Source organism: Alligator sinensis, unplaced genomic scaffold (genome assembly GCF_000455745.1).
Source record: "Alligator sinensis unplaced genomic scaffold, ASM45574v1 scaffold1133_1, whole genome shotgun sequence".
Taxonomy (NCBI): domain Eukaryota; kingdom Metazoa; phylum Chordata; order Crocodylia; family Alligatoridae; genus Alligator; species Alligator sinensis.
The window spans coordinates 950,820-973,194 of record NW_005842285.1 but is presented as its reverse complement, the minus strand read 5'-3'; the positions used below and the strand labels follow the sequence as shown (position 1 = coordinate 973,194).

The window sequence follows — 22,375 nt, the reverse complement described above, 5'->3', positions numbered from 1 at the left end:
AGATTTATATGCACATGCCCGTAAACCTCAAGCTGCCCTACAAAATTTCCTAGCTCCAGCCAGGTTGGAAATACAGTCACAATGCTCTCCTGCAATAGTGTGGTCATTTAACTTCCAGAGTAAGCCCAAGCCAGGAAGCAGATATGTACATGCATGCATGCACACACTCACACAATAGTAAAAATACCTATCTGTCCACATATACCTGCAGGTTGGAACTTCTAAAGTGGTTGTTTCTGGTTTTTTTCCTTCATTTATTTTCCCTAGACTTTATCCACACCCACTTCCATATCTAAATAAAAGCAGACTTACGAAGTAAGAGTCCCATAGGAGCTTCTGGATGCCTGATGGCCTGTGGAGTCACTGGTGTCACTAAGAGTGCCAGTAATGAAGCACCTGAAGTCTTCAAGCAATGAGGCTTTTAGCTAGTCCTGACCCAGGCTAGGACTTCCTTAGGATTTAAAGATGTGCTTTTGGCTGCGTGGCCTGAAACACACCTGTCTGCGGTCTGCACAGCTTCTTCTCCTCTTCAGCGCGGTGCCAAACCCGCAGGGGTAGCGAGCTAACCAGAAGATGGAACCATATAGCAAAGGGGACCTGGGAAATTTAAAGTACTGTAGGCCGTAGGCCACAAAGCGGAGGAAGAAAGTAATAAATACAGTCTTCCCTGCCCCATCTAGGCATTGTAAGAGTAAATGTATCACAGACAGTGAAGAGCACACACCAACTGCTGAAGCTTCCTTAGCCTGACGAAGGGTTTTTGAACCCGAAACCTTGCTTAATAACTCTTCTCCAACTATTTGGGTTGGTCTAATAAAAGATATCAAATTCACCCAAGGAACCTTGTCTGTCACAGACGGTGAGGCGCTCAGCTACAAAAGAGACGGGGATTAATAGATAGATACTATAGGTGGTGGCGCGGCAAGAGTCTCATTACTGCAGCTCACGTTCCTAATGTGGGATTTCTTGCAAGGAGAAGATAAGGTGCGACGAGCTGCACTGCTTAAAGTATCCTTCCAAGCCTCCATTTAGTTGGACTCTAAGGCCTGTTAAAATTGGCGTACCGCATTGTCTGTGGGCATGCAAACTGTAGCAGATGGGCATGAGCTTAGGCTAACCAGAGAGCCAGTATGCTGAGCATTAGGAAGTAGAAACTCGGCCAAGAACATCAGGACAACAATCTATGCCTCTGTCTTTTGCCTAAAGAGGTGGAATGTGACTCTTGAATCCCACTGGTGAACTGGAACGGGAAAAGCCAGGGGTCCTGTGATAAGATACCTTCATCCAGGATACGCATTTTTAAGGCAGGAAGAAAGTCATATGCAAAGGTTTACCTTTTTAATCCCCCTCTTTAATAATGTAGACACCACAATCATATTAAAGGTGCTTTGAAGGTCTTCACAGATGTTACATTGAACGAGGTGAGTCGAGAGTCGAAGCCGTATCTGTTAGGTTCTGCGTAGTATTGGTTGCTGAGTTATGGGCCGTAAATCATAGGAAAGCGGGGCTGAAAGAGACCTCCCAAGGTCATCTAGTCCAGCCCCTGGGCCAAGGCAGGGTCATCTCCAACTAAACCATCCCAGCTTTGCCTGGTTGAAGTTCAGTATGAAGTTAATGGTGTTTCATTAGTCCAGGCAATCCTTGTATCACGTTTCAGTGCCGTCTTGGAAACTTCAGGATGAATGACTCTGGAGAAATGAAACAGCGAATATATTTATATTTTAAAATCAACATTTGATTTTTAAACACCTCACTGAAAAGACATCCCTTTGACAGAGTAGGTTTGTGCTTTCATTGATTTCATGTCTGGAGCAGCACAGAATGCGGGTACAGTATATTACCTTCCAGAGACTGCCAAAAAGAGAGCTCATTTAGTTTGATGACAGATTAATACTGATTCGCAAATTAATTTTGTCTCTTTGTATATCAAGGGTGTGCGAGACTTATTTAATTTGTAATAAATATAATTATAGAAATGAATGAGCTATCAAGATTTTTAAAGTATGATCCATCAATGTTGGCATGACTTGTAATCCTGGTCATTATAAATAAAATGGGTCTTTTGCAATATGGAATGCAATTTTCCCTGTAGTTTGTCTCATTACTTTCTGACATGTGGGTTAATATTAAATTACAATGCCTTAATTTTCAAATCAGGGCTCAATTTGTAAATAAGAGGTTAATAAATAACCTCTCCAGCTGGAGGCCTTATTGTGGCTTCATTAAAAGAAAGTTTTAAATGTGGTAGTCTCCTCTCGGTTGAATCACCAATGTTAGCGCCGTGGCCTCATTCTGCATATCGCAAAATAAGAGCAGTTCAAGAGGGCTTCCTCTCTCATAGCTCACTCCTGTGTCCGCTTCGTCAGAGGGTTTTGGTTTTTTAAGGTGTCCCTCATAGATAATAGACTCATGCATGTCTATCACCCGCTTTTCTGCAGTATCAAGCACCGATCTGTCTATCCTGCACACATGATTTTGAGGGCTCATAACAGCTACCGGTCGCTGGAATTTGCTTTACTTACCGAGTCATGGGCATTTCAGCTGCTTCGGCATCTTTGCGATGACCCTTTGTGGTATTCGTTTTTCTCTCGTTCCCATCTCCAACTTCATCAGACACCACGTGTTTGCTTTTCTGCTTCAGCATGTCATGATCACAGTTCTGCTGCCTAGAGTGATTGCCGGCAAACAGTCTGTGGCTTTGTCTGTGCTGCAGCAGTGGTGGGTCTTGGGTGGTACAGGGCTTCCTGTGTCCACTCCGAGCTCAGACGTGGGCTGCTCTACACTTGTCCCCAGCACTCGCTCTCGAGCCCTGGGCCTCCAGCAGGCCCTGACAACAAGCCTGGGGCAGCCCTGCCGGCAAACTTCTAGTTCTGGAGTGAGTTGGTGGCCTTGGGATGACCTGGTAGCTGAGAAGGTAGAAACATGCCCTCTATTATCCAATAGATACCATGCAGCTACTACAGTAATCCAGCAAACACTGCTTTACTGAGCACAGGCGAAGAACTGTGGTGTCCCAGATCATCCTTTTGTATGTGCGTTACCCATTAATTGAAGTGACATAGGGTGCGTCTACACATGCCCATAAGGCAATGGTGCAACTGCGCCGTGTACTTCCAAAAGTACTAAAGCACAGCGCAGTAGCAACATTGCCGTATGGGCATGTGTAGACGCGCCCTGTGTCACTTCAAGTAACGGGTAACGCGCATACAAAAGGATGATCTGGGACACCACAGTTCTTTGCCTGTGCTCAGTAAAGCAGTGTGTTCATTGGGTCACGGTAGCAATGTTGCTACTGTGCCATGCTTTAGTACTTCCAAAAGGAAGTACTAAAGCACGGTGCAGTAGCAACGTCGCAATACTGCCATGTGTACATGCATGCTGCCTGGCACGTGGAGATGCGTGCTTCCTCCAAAAGGAAGTACTAAAGCACGACGCAGTAACGACATCACCATACGGCCATGTGTAGATGCGTGCTGCCTGGCATGTGGAGATGCGTGCTTCCTCCAAAAGGAAGTACTAAAGCACGGCGCAGTAGCAACATTGCCATACAGGCATGTGTAGATGAGTGCTTCCTCCAAAAGGAAGTACTAAAGCACGATGCAGTAACATCGCTGTACGGCCAGGTGTAGATGCATGCTGCCCGGCACGTGTAGACGCATGCTTTCTCCAAAAGGAAGTACTAAAGCACGGCGCAGTAGCAGGCCATACTGTGCCATACACTGAGCAGCAGTTATTTTTAGCCACAACTTCACTGTAGTGGCACACTACAATGAGAGAGCATGCTGCTATGGTGAAGTAGCTGCTGGTCGTGTAGACGCTCGTGGTTGCTACATTGCCATAATGCGACGTAACGTCATGTGTAGACACACCCATAGGGTATGTCTATCTAGCACGGTGCAGTGCTGAGAAATGCGACTTGAGCTACCTCTGAGTGTGGTATCTTGGTGCTGGAAGCAGTCAAGCCACATGGCCACGGATCTCTCTAGGCTCATCAGTTGTGCTGAGAAGTGTGGTATGTCATCCCGCGTGGAGCACTGGGCTAAGTCAGCTATAGCTGTTCTTGTTCTCATTCAGAGCTATCTCCACCAAGCAGGTCATCGTGCTGTTAGATGTGAGCTAAGCCTAGGCCCATTGAAGTAAATGGGTGTCTTTTCATTTGCTTTGGTGGGGTGTGGTGCGGGTAGCTGAAGACCCCGAGACATTACATGGCTTGTGCTTGGCCAAACCAGGCCACTCCCATGCAATGATAAGAAGGCTCTAATACATCTTCTTTCCTGAGGCAGTGAGCTGCTCCATGAGTCCAATTTAGGTGACTTAGATAAATGCCTTAAAGACATAGAGACCACCTTCCAGATGGGCTTCTGTGGACTCTGACATTCTTCTGCAGTGAGTAGCCAGCATCCCATCCACAGGGAGCTCAAAAGACCCTGCATTGCCCCAACAATCTTCCCATTGAACTCGGGGCCATTGGTCCCAGTGGCAGCAGGGGTTGGCCAACATGGAGCACTTTCCAAATCATCTGCCCTGTGTTTTGCAGGAGAAACAGCCCTGAACCAGTCTCTCCTTTCTAGACTAATAATGATATTAGATTGGCAAGTAGATGCTTTACCCTATATTCATAGTCTTTTTGGAGTGCTGCCAACCCCGAAACATGGCAATTTACCATGCTTAGCCCTGACTCGTTGTATCATTTCTGGATCAAAACTTCCCCACAAGCATTCAGTAGGATTGTCTCCAGTGATGACCTCCTTGATGCCAGCTTGTCCACATTAGAGCTTCTGGTGCCATAGTTGTCAGCAGACCCTCTCTAGCTGGGACATGGCATATGCTGGAAGAATTGCTGCCAGTTTGGCTACCGCATCTTCCCAAGTGATGCCAGCTAGACTGGCACAAGCCCCCATCGGTCACCAGTACTGTGCCTACACATGGGGCTCTACGCTATTTGGGGCTCTTTTAGCGGTGAAATGGCCCACAATCCACTTGAAATATTTAAGGAAGTCCTAGGAACACAGTCCTCTCATTGTGGAATAAGTGTCAGCACATGGAGTTAATTGGGAACAACTGCCGATGCAGAAAAACCCTTTAATCTGTGTAAGACTAAACTATCAGTGAGCTCTTTCCATTTGCACTGTGTCCTCTTCACCATTGAGGTTAAGTTTACCAATCATTGTCTTGACCCTGGGCAGCCGGTCAGGCTCTGCTGGGAGCCCAGGGATTTTGATACTGAGTGGGTTGAATTGGGATGGGGAGCGGGGTGGTGGGGAAGGAAGGCCATTTTATAAAAAACGGACAGTGGTCAAGAAAAGAATGAAGAACCAGCTCCACAATCTCCCTGCATCATTCACAGTCATCTACGGAAACTAGAAATGTAGGACTGGCAGCACCTGTTTAGCAGTCTACAACCCCATCATAGGAGAGGAAGCGTCTGCATTCTCTAATTGAAACCACAGGGGGAAATTTAGGCCAACATGTACCACGCTGGAATTTGGCCAGTGCACTGAGCTTTAAAGTCTTCTCTTATGAAGAGTGCCAAGGAATATGAAGGGTATCGAATCAACAGTCCCACCCCTTGAGGCACCCAGGTCTGCTCATCCAAGCAACGAGCCAAACCATCTCTGCTTCATCTGAGGGTGTTGACAAGGCCACAGCACAAAGTCATATGGTTGCTGCTATCTCAAAAAATTCATGCTGGAGTCTCAAAGTCTGGGCTTCTCTGCTAGGCTGTCTGCAGCCTTTGAGCCTTGTGTATTCCAGGGCCCTTTCAGTCAGAGATGTCTTTCCGATCCAGAGAAAACAGGCTACACAAAATGCAAAGCCAAGAAGCTTGGCAAGGCCATGAAGTGGACATAGCACAATTGCTTCAAAGGTGGGAGGGCTTGTTGGGTGTTCTGGCATCAAAAGGAGCAGAGGATTAAAGGCGCAGGGAGAGCAAAAGGAGTTACTAAGCAGAGCCAAGGAAACCAGGCTGGGGAAGCAGTGAGCAGAGCCTGGGATCTCACTGGAGGAGGTAGGGATGGGACCGAGGAGGGACAACTCTTCCTCGGAGACAAGGAAAAGATATGGAAAATGTCACATTTGGTTAAATACCTTGGCTTGCTACAACAAACATCTAGGCTGTTGATCCCTTCTCATTCATTTCCTAAATCCTCCAGGTGAGCCTGGCTTTAGGTACTCTGTGGGTTTGTCTACACAGGACCCTTTTAAGTGGGATTAGCTGAAAATCGCCACTTTTAAGGTGCATTAAGGGGATGGGTTCACACATGCACACCCTTAATGTGCCTTAAAAATGGCAATTTACGCTAATCCAACCTAAATTTGTTACCAGCTTAAAGCAAGTACCAAATTTAAACTGGCATAGCTAATTTGCATTAGCCCACATGTAGATGCTTAATGCACATTAACATGGCGTGTATCAATGGATGCATACCATGCTAATGCGCATTAGTGTGGCTACACGTGCACTAATGCAACTTAGGTATGCTAGCCTAAATTTACTGCACTCTAATGTGCATTAGCACATCTATGTGTAGACACACACTTAAATTGCTTTAATGGACTTTAAATAAAGGTGCTTTAAGTTTAGGCGTGTGTAACTACACGTGTAGACATGCCCTATATTCCTATTTCATCCACTACTATGGTATTGAGTGTCACATTTGTTTCTTGGTTCAAGTACAGCCTCTTGGAAGTGCATGCGTAGGCCACGACAGCTCTTGCTACCTCCACTTTGATCACCATGGCCATCATCCTCATTCTGCCTGTCGCTCAGGTCTGCCAGCAGTGTGCTGTCTTTGACTTGGACTACTCTGTAGGACTTCCTGTTCAGGGTGGCCAGTTTCTTCCACCATTGCTGAAAACCTGGCCTTTCTATCCTACCAGGTACCTAAAGCTCTCAGGCAGGCTGTCCTCATGTCACGAACAGAGAGAGACGTAGTTAGCCGTGTTAGTCTGAAGTCAAGTAAAAGGCAGGGTACGTTGGCACCTTATAGACCAACTAAAATAGATAGATCTATATAGCACAAAATGTCATGAGCTGAAGCTCACTTCCTCAGATGTTATCTGTTACTTTGGTTAGTCTGTAAGGTACAAATCGACCCTGCCTTCATCATGTCATGACTCAAATATAATGACAACTGTTCCTCTGAGCCTGACAAATGCAGGCTGACCCTGCTCAGAGTCATTCAGCGTCCTGCAGAGATCATTTCCCAGGCCACCACTTTGACCACTGTCAGGCTTCACTTGAATCCCACCAGCTCTCTCTTTCCAAGGGTGCCACCAGAAGTTGCTTGTCTCTACTTTCACGGCTCTTTGTGACCCGTCCCTGCCCCCTATTATGTCTCCGTCAGTACTGGAATGGTGACTCTCATTGCGGAGCAGCCTCCATCCTTTGAACGTCTTACATCCGTGGCTCTCACCCAGGACGTTGCAGCATCCTGGGGTGTGGCAAGACCCTTCCAGGGGTGTGGATGCAGCCAGGGTGAAATGCCCTGTGAGCCTCCCCTGTCCTGTACTGCTATGTCTCCAGGAGGAGCACGTGGGGTTGGACCTGGCAGGAGTGCGTGTTCCAACTGTAGCCCTTTGCATTGCCCATCCGGGAGGAACCCGGCAGTGCTACAGCAGGCATTTACTTTGCTCATACTGAGGAGTCAGGCTGGACTGGAGCAATCATGTGCACCACCCAACTGGAGGACCTGGGTGTGGGGATACCCAGGGCAGGTAACATCACCCTCCTTCCCCCTCCAGGGGCACCGGGGATTTTGCCCAGAGGGCAAAACTCATTAGGTATGCCTCTGCTCCTGCCTGCTTTAGGTTCATCAGGAAACCCTAACAGAGGCCGAAGCAAGCAGCAGCACCCTGGTTGAAAAGCACTACCTGGAGGTAAGCAGAAGCAGCACAACAGTGGTTCTCAGGGGTGCCGCCAAATTCGGAAAAGGTGTGGAGAGGTGCGCTGACTCGACAAAGGATGAGAACTACTGGGCTAGATGTGCAAACAGGCGACTTTGTGCCCTTCAGAGGAGTTCCCCATGAGCACTCTCCCCCTTGAAACACTGCTGCTGTGAGGCCTACAAACAACATGATAATGGGCAGGGCAGGCTCTTGGTGCGCCTATCGCACAGGGTCATGCTGCAAGTGGCATTGATCGCTACATGAAGCACTCTCTTGACTCAGAATAGGTGCTTGAGGGCTTTTGAATCGAAAGTAAAAGCCAGGCTCTTACTGCTCATTGAGATGTCACTAAGAGGCTCGTACATGCAGTGTACCAGGAGTGATGTTAAATCTTTAACACGTTTGGATTTCACATATTGCTACTGAATTCCACTTAAAGACGCAGAGGTCAAGAGATCTGCATTGGAGGCATTTTGATCAAGGTATATAAAGTCAATCAAGACACCTGGGTTTTGATTCCAGTGAGCCATAAGTCTCTGGGCAGATCAGTCAACTTTCAAGAGCCTTGCTTTCTGCCGCGGTGAAGTGAGAGTAATACTGCGCACACTGGAGATTGTCAGACTGTTCCTATAAAGAACTGCATCCTGCAGAGGCATTTAGCACCGTTCATAAACAGGACAAATTGCCTTTGTGGTTTATAAGCATTCCTCCAGTAGTTTTGCCAGACCATTTCCAGCCTACATGCTTTTCAAGAACTTTTTGCTTACATAGTCCTATCTTTACCTTCCATCTCACCTCTGGATTTGTTTTTGATCTCTGTCTGGTGGACCAATTTCAAACTGGCAATGCTTGGGTTAAAAAACTCAAGCTCTGCAGGAGTTGTGGCTCTTTGTAGGATTACCTTATGGCCATGTGAAGAACAAAATGTGACCCCCCCCCCAAACACGACCAACTGGAATCGGCATTTTTGTTCACGGATGTCTTTGCAATGTTTTACACCAGCTCCAAATGAACAGTTTTCCTTCTGGGCAAAGCAACTGAGGTGGAAGAGCTGAGGACCCCTGAGCCCCTAACTTTGGGCACAGTCCCAGAGACCATGGAGCTTTTGTCTCATCTTCCTGGGATCGGGGTCTGAAGTCACATGTGTTACTTCTTCATACGCATGTGACTTCATACTTTTCCTTGCTTTGGGGCAGCTCATTTCTCAAGATGTTTCATACAAAAAGGGGTATATCTGGAGGCACCAAATCACATGAAGAAAATAGGTAAAGCATTCCACCGGAGACTTCGCATACACCTCTCATGTTTCCCCCACTCTTACCAGGGTCATCAAATGGTAGCAGGAAACCTGGCACTGGCCAACTTTGGACCCTAACGCTTACATTGTGCTCTCCTACAATCCCTGCTGTAGCTCAGGGGCAGTTATACACTTCCTTGAATTAAAAAAAAAAGGCTGGTGTTGCAGTCTGACTGCCAAGCATTCATAGAAACATAGAGAAGTTGGGCTGGAAGGGACCTCCAGAGGTCATCTACTACAACCTCCTGCTCAGGGGACGGCTATCTCTATCCAAACCATCCCATACAAGTCTTTGTCTAACCTGTTCTCAAACTGACACAATAAACCCTACTGCCCCAAGACACCAAAAGCATCTGAGCTGCCACAGGGAAAGCAGGGGGACGAGGGCCAACAGGAGCCCCACACTGCAAGGGGAGGTTAAAATGCACTCAAGAGCTCCAAGGAAGGAGGCCACACTCCCCAGTGCAGAGGAAGGCAAGCCCACCCTGCCACCGCCACCCTCCATACCAATCTGACTGTGGGGTAAAAGTCCTTCATGATCCCAGATACGGTGATTGGAATGACCCTGAGTGGAGGGGCAAGACCCTCTAACCAGACGGCACACCACAGTGAAAATCCCCGGGCTTGGCTATAGCCAGCACCCATTGCCTCTGAGGAAGGAAACCGCCCCCCTCGTGTTGCAACAGGAGAGGAAAAAAAAATCCGTTCCTGGCCCCATGTGTCAACCAGCAAAGCCCAGGAGCTTGAGGAAAGCCAATGCACACCCCCCATGCTGCTCTGCAAGTTGGGGCCAGGAAGTACAACCCCACACATCACACCTCCTAACTGGACAGCCAGAACCCCCCTTTCCGTATCCCCTCCACAAACGTAGCTCAGCTGCTTCCACCTTCTTGCATAACCAAGCTGGTTGTGGAGCTCTGCTTCAGTCTCCTGCTGCTGAGCACTGTCCTCTCCAATCTCCACTTGCAGTTTTCCTCATTCTCTCCTACCGATGTGAGTGTCAAGGCAATTTTTGTAGCAGTAAAGTGTTTGGAGACGCTGTAGGATGCGTTGATCTTTTTGCAAAAATCTGGTTGGTCTAATAAAAGATATCACCTCTACCATGAGTCCTGATTGCTTTTAGATAAGACATACAAAATTCTTCTACTTAGATGATAATTTTTTGGGGGCATGTGCTTAAGCTTTTGGGGGCAGGCGCTCTCTGTTTCACTGTGCTCCTATGGTGCATAAACCCATAAGGCTCTGGTTCCTGATTGAGGCACTCCTAGGTGCGATCACAGTATAAATAAATAAAAAAACATGGCGTAGTGATATTGGAAGCTGTGCAATGATTTGAAAAACCAAACCAAGCCTGCAGACCTGTGAGACTGGATCTTCTTCTAGAAAGAAGCTGTCAATCAGCCCTTGGAGCAATAAGCAAACGTGTTATTCAGAAACCACCCATAAGTAGGGCCAAGTTTGCAGCAAACATACATCAGTGCAACTCGGCAACAGCCTTAAACGTTAGCAGCAGTCGGGCAGCTCAGCCCCTGTGGACCCAGATGAAAATCTAGGCCGTGGGACTGCCTGATGAGTCGCAGATATGGTGCATTTGATGGAGGTTACAGTAGCCACAAACCCCTTCAGCATATGTAAAAGCTTTGCTTTGGGTTTTTTAAATGTTATTTTTATAGCAAACATATTTAAAGTACCTGCTTAATGTTTTACACGAAACATAAATCATGTGGGAGAAATAAATACATTGGCTACAACACAGGTTGTTTTGTAGCTTCTACATTTCTTAAGTGTTAGGTCATTTTACTTACAAGTTAAATAGCTGTCTGCAAGAGGCCTTGCTTGGCCATAAATTGTCCTTCCAATAATATAAAACATGCCATTTATTTATAACCCGTAGGCTCTTCCAAGTAGATCCAACTGCCCGTAAAGAACCAGAGCTCCTATGTCATCTCTGCTGAGACCATTGCAATAACGAGGCTGCTGGAATGACTCTGTACTCAGTAAATGTGTAATAAGATCCAGCAACAGTAGCTTTGATGGGCTTTTTCTCCCCACCTCCATGGACAACAATAAATATGAGTACAAATTCAAAGGGTTGCGATGGCCTTATGTTGAGTAGGATCTTATTTCTCGCCCGGTGCCGTGGATTTCCAAATGGGTAATGCATTCCTCACCTGAAGATCATATTTGTCATGGAGGTGACTGATTCAAATGAATGATAGTTAAAAAGTATGAAGCTCCCACATTTATTATTTAGTATGTACTCAAAAGCGCCTGATGCCAGTTTTGCCCAAACACATGGCTCTAAATGGACCTCTGTTGTCGCAAAAGGATTATCACTTTCTGTGTTTACAGTTCTGTACAAGGGGCTTTTTGAGCAACACAGACACCCACTGTACTACATAGTCCAGGATGCTCAAGCAATAAAAATGTGCAAGTTACTCCGATGGGCATCAGGGAAGCGCTAGCTCCAGTTCAGAGCAATGCAAAGTTTCTTATATGAGCAGAGATGGGGCCTAATTAAACCCTGCCTCCAAAGTCTCCCAGATTTGATGGAAATTTACATCTGGATTAGGATCTCAGCTGGGCAGCTTGAACCCACCTCTAAGTGTTAAATAACTAGGAAAGCCATGTGAGCTAGGCACCTTTGAGGAGACTGGCCGTAGCCCCTATCTTGAAGACCATTGAAGTCAATGGAAAAACTCCCTAAAGAAGAGATCAGGCCTTAAAGTGGAAAGAAAAAACAACAGTTATCAAAGTCTAAACAATTCCCTTTTCTTAACAAAAAAAGACACCTTTTAATGTGACTTTGGTCATTCTGGATTAGTAGAGAGTAGTGTGAGAGACACCCGCTGGGATCTTAGGGCTAGTAGGACTGGCAACAGGTCAATCAGGCCTTTGTCTTTTGGATGCTTGTTCAAATCTATCCCACACTGACTAGGTCTGGACAAAATACATTAAAACTCAGAAGGCCCTTTAGCCTTTGGCTGCAGTTATATCAGTTGTGCCTAAGGGGAAATGTAAAGGTTTCAAGGCTTTGGCTGAAACCCTTGCGCTTCAAGGTTGGGGAAACAGCAACCCATGGCCGTTTTCATCTCAGAGGATGGAGAACAGCGTGATAACTTGGCACAGTCATTTCATAGCAAGGAAGGATTTATTGCAATGCAGTCGTCTCTCACAGCTCCCTTTTGGACCGAGAGGACACTACGCTCTTCCTGCTTGCTTAAGGCCTGCTCTGGCAGCTGTTGAAATCAAAGGAGTTTGTCCTGGAGTTAGACCACTTGAGTCGCCTGTCCTCGCATTTCTGATACGTTTTACAGAACATCAGTCGAGTTTATTGCTGCCTAAAATCTTCACTGCAACCCTAACCTTAAAACATCTGCATAAAAGGTGATAAATGGCTCCACTCGCACTCGAGAGGCCCTGTAAAGCTCTAGCTCTTACTCACATGACCCCGCCGCTGTGTGATCAAGACAAAAGCAGCCCTCAAGAGGACGAGCCCGTGAGCATTGAAACCTGGAGTCTTTCTGTTCCCTTCAGTGGGCATCAGGCCAGGGCTGAATTTGACCTGGATAGATGCATCTTCTGCTCAGGATATCAGAGAGGAAGCCGACATTTTGGCTGCCTACTCACCACATCAAAAGGCATCCATGTACTCTTAAGTCACCCCCACCATGTTTCATCCCACCTGTGCTACAGCACTGATAGCTCCTGTCTCTCCTTCCACCTTAACAGGCATTTGTCCAGTTTCCCAACAAGCCCCTTCATGCTACATGTAGATCCTAGAAAGGCACCGCGCTGCCCTCCTCCAAAGTTATATCAATTGTGCCTAACCATATCCTTCTTTCAACTCACCTGTACCACGACGCCTACAAAACCAGTCGGTAATGGGTAGGCAACTGGTGTGCAGGGAGTGCTGTTTTGCACGCTGATCACAACACACTCACTCATGCTCCGTGAATGGTTGCATCCACTGGTGGGTGCTCGTGGCGTACTTAGCCTGCAAGTTCCTCAAGGCAGAGACCATCATTTTCTTACATCTAGCACCAGAAGGTCCGCTTTCTTGGTGACACCCCAGCCCCCCCCAACAATGACAGACAAAGTTATGAAAAAAAATTACTTTTTAATGTACAAAAGGCTTATATACAGGTTCAGCATGTTACCTCTGGTTCTTATGATGTAGAAAACAGCTAAAAATGTTCTGGAGATATAAATCTGACAGAACAATTCACCTATGGTACTCTTAGTAATGATGTCTTCTATACATAATATATACAGTGCTGGAACAGTTATTATAATACTATTTTAGTAAATGAAGGAAGACCACCACTGAAAAGCCAGAGAAATCTCAAAGTCATTGGAGATTTGGTTTTGCTTTTAGGTTTGATCTTTTCTTGCTGTACAAACTGGGGCTTGCTAACAATCGCTCCTGCATCCATCGGCCAAATAAATCAAACAGCCGATGGAGATGCAAAGACCCAATCCATCTCAGCACAAGGGATGGGGATGCCTGAAACTTCCTCCCAGTGCCCAGTACAGCACACCGAGTCCTAAAATGCACCGCAAATGCAAGGGCGAGGACAAGGTGAGTAACAGCCAGAGAATACGTGCAGTGAACAAAACCACAACCCTTTTAAAGTCATCTTTCAAGCAGACGTGAGTCGCTCCATCTATCCCGCTTGATCTTGCTTTCCTAGCGTGCCCTGAACTCTCACGGAAGTCCCTTGGACATTTAAGGATGTGGAAGGGATCCAGGAGAAGGTTCATAAGAGTTAGGCAGGCCCTGATTGCAATATACTTCCTTTCCCTGACCGGTCCCTTATGCGGCAAGTCGTTCCGCTGAAGTGAACAGGACTACACGTGGGGCCCAATAATCAGAGCCTGGTTTAATGGTAAATGCAAACTCCAATTCTGCACAGCGTTCTGGTGCATTCGCCATTACAAAGTTGGACTAGAAATAACGGCTCACATTTGTGCGAGAGCCCCAGGTTGTGCTACTATCAGCACAGTTCATTTGGCACCGATTTGGGCAAAAGCAGAGCACTGGAAGGTACCGGCTGCATCTATTTAAAGCATCCAGTGGGTGCTGTGGTCTGCAGATGGCACTGAGCCACGCCGAGTAAAATAGCTTTAAAACAACAGAGAGGAAAACAGAGACCTGCCAATGAGAACCAGGCCCATTTGGTCTGACTTTAAAAAGCTCATTACACTGGATGTTTGCAATCAGGAATGGATTTCACATCCGCACCCTTCTGTGAGATGTACTTAGCACCGTCAAAGTAAATGGACTTTAGTACTACAGTATTCAGAAGGGAAGACACTTCCGTTTAAGACAGCGTATTTCAGGGAGGTCTTTTGTTCATGCATCTACCCTTTTGTCTAGTGACTGTAATAAATAATGCATTAAGGAGTCTTTCCTCTGACATCACCGGGAGCTGGATCAGGCCCTAAAATAAAAGAAACTCAGAAAACCTGTACTTGGCGGGGGATTCTCTTAAGAGTTATATTCCTTCCACCCACCCAAGAGAGAAATTTCAGGCAGATTTTCACTCCGAGATCTGCTATCCTGCCCCAAGTTTCAAACATTTGATTGAACTAACTAGATCAGGACACGGTCCCCCTACCATAACTTCAGCATCTGATCCATCGGGACGAGGAAAAAGAAATGGAGCTAAGCCGTGGTGAAGTCTCATTCTTAAATTATAACTCCCTGATTAAAAAGAATTGCTTAAGGTCCCAGCTGAAGCGTACTACTCCATTGAAGTCGCTGGTCATAGCGTGTAAAGTTAAGCATGTGCATAAATCTTTGTAGGATCACAGCCCTCTGGCCATTAGAGAGGTTTTTGGATGGATGCCCTTTTCAGGCGGCTGTTGCCTTCTGCGCACGATACAACGACGTTGTAAACACATCTGATAAAAGCGAGCATTAATCTTTCATGTTTCTCATTCAACGCGTCTTTCAGGTTTTGCTGTTGTTGGTTTTTTTTTTTTTTTTCAGAAACACTGCTATGCTTTTTAAATGTACATTTATCCTATTTTATATATGCTTCCGGCAATGCGCTATATTTGATTTTAATGGAGATGCCTTGACTACCGAACACTAAAACATAGTAAGGCACTTTTCTGAGAAGCGGTTTGGAATCGATGCTTTCTACGGAGCTGCAAGGTACAAAGGTATTTATGGTACAAAACAATACTGCTGGGAGTGGACTTATTTGGAGACGTAACTAAACGCTAATCTCATCAGAGCAGAGTACACAGTATGGCTTTTATTCAGATCAAAACCACATCCCCTCCATCTGTTTCTGGAGTGGGTTGAAAAATGTTATTTTTGCAAACGTAACTAAAGGAAAATGAAGGGTGGTGCTATTTACAGGGTGGGGGGAAGGAGTTACTTTTTTTCTCCATTTTTATGCAGTATTCTAGCTTGGCGGTAGCGCTGCTCAGTGCTCCTCAAACCAAGCCAAAACAATAACACTAGCGGTGCACTCTTTTGGTGCTAAATTGCCTTTATATAGTTTACATAAGTCTGTACAGAGACGTCTTCTTTATTACGTGGAATCCCTTTAATGTATTTAATACTTGCCAAAAAAAAACAAAAAAAAATTCTACTCTATCGAAACCGATTATTTTGAAAAAGCACATTCATAAATTCTGCTTCACAGAGGGTCCCTTGGATACTATTAAACACTTGTGCTTGATCATTAAGACATCATGTTAAGAAATTTACTCTCTTCCGCCAGGGTGGTTAGCATGGAGCTCATGTCGCCTATTGCCATATTGCTTATTCCCGCTGGGATGGACGGCAGCGTCAGAGAGTTTCGTGGAGTCGTTAGACGAGAGGAGTTCTGGGAGAGGTTCTGCAGAATGCTAGGGCTCAGGGTTCCTGACATCAGGCTTGAGTGGTCTCCATCATCCATGATGGCATCAAAATCTATCTGGGGAGGCTCCAGACCTTGCGAGTCCACTGTGCTGGACACCTGATTAGCTCCGGGAGAAGGCATAGCAGCCGGCTTGCTGCTCATGGCGCACTGCTGCTGTCTGACTCGGCAGTCCGTGACGGAATTATCAAAGTTACCGTTTTGCTCGTACATGTGGATCTGACCATAATAGTACATCAAATTGTTCTCCCTTGTGCCGCCTGCACATTGCAGAGGCTGCGTCGGCATCATATCGCTGGCTCTTTTTGGAGTGGCCTCTTCTGTTTCCTGGCCGGGGCTCATGTCGTTAGGAGGGTGGGCAGTCCTCATGTAGCCTAGCTGCTGCATGGTGCGTAGTCCTCGGTGTCTGTTTGCTGGACTCGGTTCAGGTGGAGGGTGAGGCTGTACCATCCCGGGAGTGTAGGCCTGTCCGGTTGAACCCATCATGCTCTGTTGGGGCTCAAAGTTTGGCTGGTTTGAGGTCATTAAAGAAGCGGGCTGATGGAACACCTCCTGACTCATGGCAAAGTTCAGGTGATTTGTCTGAGATGAATAGTTCTGCTGATTTTGTTCATGCATGACCTGATTCAGCATTACACGCTCACCATTACTGTTGAGTATTAAGGAGGGATCAGTCGCCATGTCCACTTGCTGAGGATGAATGTGGGGTCCAGGCTTCACTGCCATGTTGCTACAAGAAGGAGAAAGTTGGTTTGGATCTCCACCGATTGCATTTGGGCTCAACATTTGATGAGGCTGGTTATACCCTGGGTGTGGGCTCAAATCCGGGTTCATGTTCATGCCGGGATTGATTTGCTGTTGCCTCATCTGCATGCAATTTAGCCTTTGCCCATCTAAGCTCACATTTCTTTGCACGAAGTTTTGCTGGGTTACATTCATACCACTCTGACTCATCTGCATTTGCTGCTGGTTGAAGTTCTGATACTGGCCAAAGTTCTGCTTCTGTTGGACAACGGCTAAGTTGCCCTGAGAAAACGGTTGCTTTGATTGGTTAGACATAACATCAACAGTTCCTGAGCTAACCTCATTCCATTGGACGGGCATATTGTTTTTACTCATGTTCGAGGACACGTCAAAGCTCAGTTGGCAATCTGCCATCATCGGACCCAAATGGCTCAGGCCTGTGTCAGCTACAGCCATCCTGCGTTGGCCGGGCAAGCTCTGAGGTTGTAGTTTGCCATTGCCTTGGAAGTTTTGCATCTCATTACCGTACCCCATGGAAGTGCTTTCCACAGCTGTCCCATTGTTCTGAGATTTGATATATTGCACGACATCATCTGGCAACATAATGTCATCCTCTCCAACGGGACCATCTGTCTCGCCAGACATTGCTTCCATGGCTATATTTTCACTAATGCTTAGAGGTCGAGGCGAATAGACGTGCCTGGGCAGATTCCCATCGGCGCGCATGTAGCTCTGAAGGCCGAAATTCCTCCTGTCCACAGGATGTGGAGGGGGCAGAGGATTCATGCTGTTGGTGCTGTTGAAGCGATGGACTCTGGGGAGGGACGGCGGTTCTGCAACGGGCCTTCTCACAGGATCGCTTGCACGTCTCGTGGTGTTGCCTGGGACCTCGTGAGGAAAAGCCATGGTGGCCATGTACCCATAAGTGCTGCCATCACTGCAGCGCCTCGGCCCAGGAGGGAGGCGAAATGAAGGCAAACCTGGCTCCGGCCCGTCAAGAAGAGAGATCTTATTCTTCAGGGTCATTCTTTCCATGTTGGGCAGAGGAGTGGGAGGAGGGCCCCCGGTGGCAGCCGCGTACTTGGCTTTCAGCCTGTACTGCTGAGCCGGTGTGAGGTTGAGCAGGCCTGGCATCCCGCTACATTGGCTGACCTCACTCGATCTGCGCGAGGCATCGGTGGAAATCGGGTCATAGGAGTCGGCAGAGCTGGCGTTGTTGGGACGATTCCCGAGCTGCGAAGCTTCGCTGGAACGGCGGCTGGAGAAGTAAGGGGATATCCCCGATGATCGGCGGCTGACGGTGTAGGCGGAGCTGATGGTGCTCGTGGCGCTGTCTCGGCGTTCGTTTAACTGATTCAGCGTCGTAACCTCATTGACGGACAGCTCCATTATTCTCGGATTTGGCAGGGTCGTAGAGGAGCCACCGTTGTTTTCAAGTAAGGAGCCTGGAGGAGAGCGGTGAGGGGGAAAACAGGGTTAGTTAGCTGCAATAAACTGACATTCACCCATGGGCTTGGTGCATAAACACCGCTGCCTACGTGCTACCAATGAAGTTCCACCGGAGAGCGACGGAAATTTTACTAACTGACAATGAAGTCAGAGCTTTCCCTGCAGCTTTACTCCTGGCAAGGAGCACCGGGGAGAAGAGGACACTGAGATGTGCCCCTGAAGCTGAGCCGCTACTGCATGGTCCTTTGCAGTGTTTGCTACTACATCCACCGAGGAACACACAAGACATAAGAACTGCCATTTACTGGGTCAGACCACAGGTCCATCTTGCCCAGTATCCTGTGTCACACCATGGCAGAGAAGGGATGCTGAAAGGGAGAATGACTGGGTACGACCAGGACTTTTTTCTACTGTTCCTCTCTCACTTGCAGCCTCCAGCATTTAAGGTCTAGGAAGTTCAGGTTCAGATGCTGTATCCCTAACTCCCATGCTCAATAGCTACTGATGCCCCTTTCCTCCCAGGATGTGCCCAGTCCCATTTTGAATCTGGCTAAACTGTCAGCTTTCATAACATCTGGTGGCAATGAGAGCCACACTCATTGGCAACACATAAGGGGTGCACGTGGATGCACCCCCTGAGATTGGCCATGCACCCCTTGGAAATGGCAGCCCCCAAACCGGAAGTGTCAGTGGAAGTGCACTTCCAGTTTTGCCACTGGTGATCGGCTGCTGGTGACCCCCCCGGTCAGCGATCAGCCTCTGGGGAGCCCTCCACCGGGTCAGTGATTTGGTGCCCCCCCCAGACTCGGGAGGCACCAGCCGCCCATGTCCACACTGCAATTAAATGCTGTGTGAAAAACAACTTCCTTTTGTTAGTTTTCAACTTACTACCTACTAGTTTCATTTTGTGACCCCTAGTTCTTGTCTTGGGTGAGTCAGTAAGTAATAAATCTCTGTTTACCTTCTCTTTGCCATTCAGTATTTTGTAAACATCTATCATGTCCACCCTCAAATGTCTCTTTTCTAAATGGAATAGACCTCGCCGCTTTAGTCTCTCCTCATATGGGAGCCCCTCCATGCCACCAATCATCCTTGTTGTCCTTCTCAGGACCTTCTCTAGTTCTTCTATACCCTTTTTTGAGGTGTGGGGACCAGAACTGGGCACAGTATTCAAGATGTGCATGTATCCTTATGGACTTACGATAGGCAGAATAGAGTGTGGGGTCCCATCTCAGCCATCTGATCACTTGCTGGAATCACCATTGAAAAGCCAGAGGCAGAGGACTGTGTGCTAAGTAAAAAAATGGGAGCACCCTTTGTGTGTGCTGGTCCTTTTTGTATGCACAGCTGGAGGGACACAAAAGGAGCATAATGCTGCCCTTGTCAGGAATTCCCTCCTGGCATCACACTAGCCTAGGGAGTTTTCTGCCAACACCATGATACAATATAAACCAATTATTTCCCTGTAATGGTTCAGGCACTATTGTGGCGGGGCACTAACAGGGCCCTCATCAGGCTTGATTTTCCCTGTGGCAGGTTATGGGGAGCTCTTGGGATTTCAGGTATTGTGCCTTGTGGCTGTGTGTGAGGGGTTTCAGTGGTGGCGGTGGCCTGCAAGCACGGGGACTGGACTTTATGTCCCAGGCGGCCCCTTCCAGTCCTATACCCCTATGCAAGGGCATGCCAACACACGAAGCAGAAGAGAGATGTAGCTGCTTTACTGCTGTGATCCAGCAACCCCCAAAAATCCCATAAAAAGACCCTGGGGATTTCTCACTGCTTGCACAAATCAAAGCAACCCTGAGGGAGGACGCATGCAAACTAGCCCTGGGTAAACCAAGGAACAAGCACATTTGCCCTGCTTTTCCTTAGCCATTCTTTTGCACCATGGTATATGTCCAAGTTTACACCCGAGTTTGCTTCTTGCAAGATGGCTCGTTATTCAGAGAGGGAAATAATTCTCCAACAGGGCAGGGTAATTCTCCTAGGGGGCAGATGTTTCGTTGAGAGATGGGAGGCATGGCCTGATGAATTCTAAGAGGGGCAAGGATATAGGCCCATGGCTTACCATTTCCTGATATGGGAGGCAGCTTGGTGTTTCTGGCTTGTGGAGCTGGGGTCACCCATGAGCAGGAGTCCTTAACTGTCTTGAGTTTCTCTTTCTTGAGCTGTTCGAGCCGTTGCATCGTTGTCATGTGTTTCCGCAGCTGAAGGCTGACCGTCGAATTACCAGATGAGACTGTTGAGTCCACAACAGGAGCATTGTCATCCAGCGCAGTCAGATCTCCCAGACTTCCCCCACTGTGCATATTCATTTCTACTCCACTGTCATTGTTGTTGGTGCTGCCAAGCGGTGATGGTTCACTGCTGCATGATGACTGGCCACCAGGACTGGACTGACACATCTTGGAAAGGAGAAGTAATAGAAGGTCTGAGTTTTGCTGTTGGAAACTCGGCTTTTTTTAATGTGCAGGTTGCTAGACCCTTGAGACCAAGGTCTCTTACCCATCAACATGGTTGGTACAGGCCAAGGAAACGTGGCGCACAAGCCACCCCCTTTCTAAGACACTGCCCCACCGACATGTCTCAACTCTGCCCTGCAGACAAGAAACATCTCCAGATAAGAGAAGAATGCTGTTCCCATATCCAATCTTGGCACTAACCATTGGCCTTTCAGCAGCAAATTCTTGACAGCTCATTTAAAGTAAAGTGAATGAACAAAATTGCATTAATTTCACAAGCCCACCCCACAGATTGAAAAAAAAAAAAGTCACTGGTGTCTTGCACCAGAGGGAGACACCAAAAACACTGCTGCTCCATGAATATAAGTTGGTTATACTGAGCAATTTATTTGCACCAAATGTTCGATGTGAACTGGCTTGGGGGCAACATGCTTCACTGCTAGGCAGGATGCCTGGGTTCCCAATTCCTAGTCTTGTTTCAGCGGGTATGAGAAACTGGGAGGCAACATATTTAGGCTGGTAGGGAGAGTGGGCAGGAAAAGTACCTTAATTTGCTCAGAAACCCCCTATGGAGCAGGGCTGAACTAGTCCAGGACCCTTTGATCATAAACTTACTATACAATACATGGGTTCAAACCAATTCTGGAAGCAATGAAGCCAGAGAAACCCCAGGGGTACTCCAAAAGATGCCTAGCCCTCCACCAAATTGTCTCCTATTATTTGCCCACAACTCTACCCCCTCTTGGCACCTCTGTCTACTCTTTCATAGTCCACTTAGCTAGACCCATGGCCCAGAATACATCACAGTATTAAACAGGGTTTTGAAGAGAAAGGATTTCAGTGCTCACCTTAGTACCGACTGTCCTTAGGAAGGTACAGTAAAGAAAGGGAAGTGGGAACAAAGAACAAGTGGTTAGAACAAAGGCAACATTAACAGAAAGGATCGAGTTAGTGAAAGAGGGGAGCCAGGAAGGACACGATTCAAGGAGATTAGCAGCATCCTGTCCCCCAATATAACCACCCCTGCCCCGCAATCCCAGCATTTCAGAAGCTTAATTTAACAGACCTGAATCCAAATCTCACTGAAGAGAGAAGGGGGATTTCTATAGATCTCAGTGGATCCAATGCTGGGTCAGATAGAAAGACCCTAGAGTCACCAAAACAAGCGACGTGTTTCAACCAACCAGTCGCTGACTATTCCAGGACTTCTAGGACTTGAATGAACAAAGACAGTGTTGCTGCCCAGGGGCTGGTGTGCAAGCCAAGCAAAGGCAATAGGGCTAGCAGGGTGTAGCAGATGCAAAGATTTGGTCTGATGTGCCTAATTGCAAGCGGGCTGCACAGGGTGCAGCTATGGGAAGAACGCGGCACACACAATGGTAAATCTCCTGGGAAATTTGGGGGGAAAAGTATTCTCACATGTTCATGTCAAAATATCTTTTCTTGGGACGAGGTTGCTCTCGCATTGAGTTTTTCCACCAAATATAGAAACTTGTGAAGGTAAAAATCTATCCCGCTAGCCAAAAAACAGCCTGCTGGGCTGTGAAAATAGTCCATTCCTTCTTGGGCTAAATTCACATGTGACTGCAGTTTGGCCCAGCAGCATTTAGCCCTCTGATGCCTCAGACTGGTGGAACTGACATTTTAGCTGGCTTAAC

At 47.2% G+C, this 22,375-nt stretch overlaps 1 protein-coding gene across 2 annotated transcripts in view; it reads right to left on the bottom strand.

The window, feature by feature from the left end:
- Positions 1-15,174: 15,174 nt before the first annotated feature.
- The window catches only part of GLI2 (GLI family zinc finger 2), a 104,602-nt gene continuing 97,401 nt past the window's right edge, over positions 15,175-22,375 (bottom strand). The window contains exons 11-12 of one of the 2 annotated variants that reach the window (XM_014521990.1): positions 20,324-20,660; positions 15,175-18,251 (exon numbers count right to left, since the gene is read on the bottom strand). In XM_014521990.1, coding sequence (XP_014377476.2) covers positions 15,886-18,251; positions 20,324-20,660 — 2,703 coding nt within the window. In that variant the 3' untranslated portion in view covers positions 15,175-15,885. The remainder of the gene's footprint in view (positions 18,252-20,323; positions 20,661-22,375) is intronic. The other variant, XM_025209354.1, reaches the window with a different exon arrangement.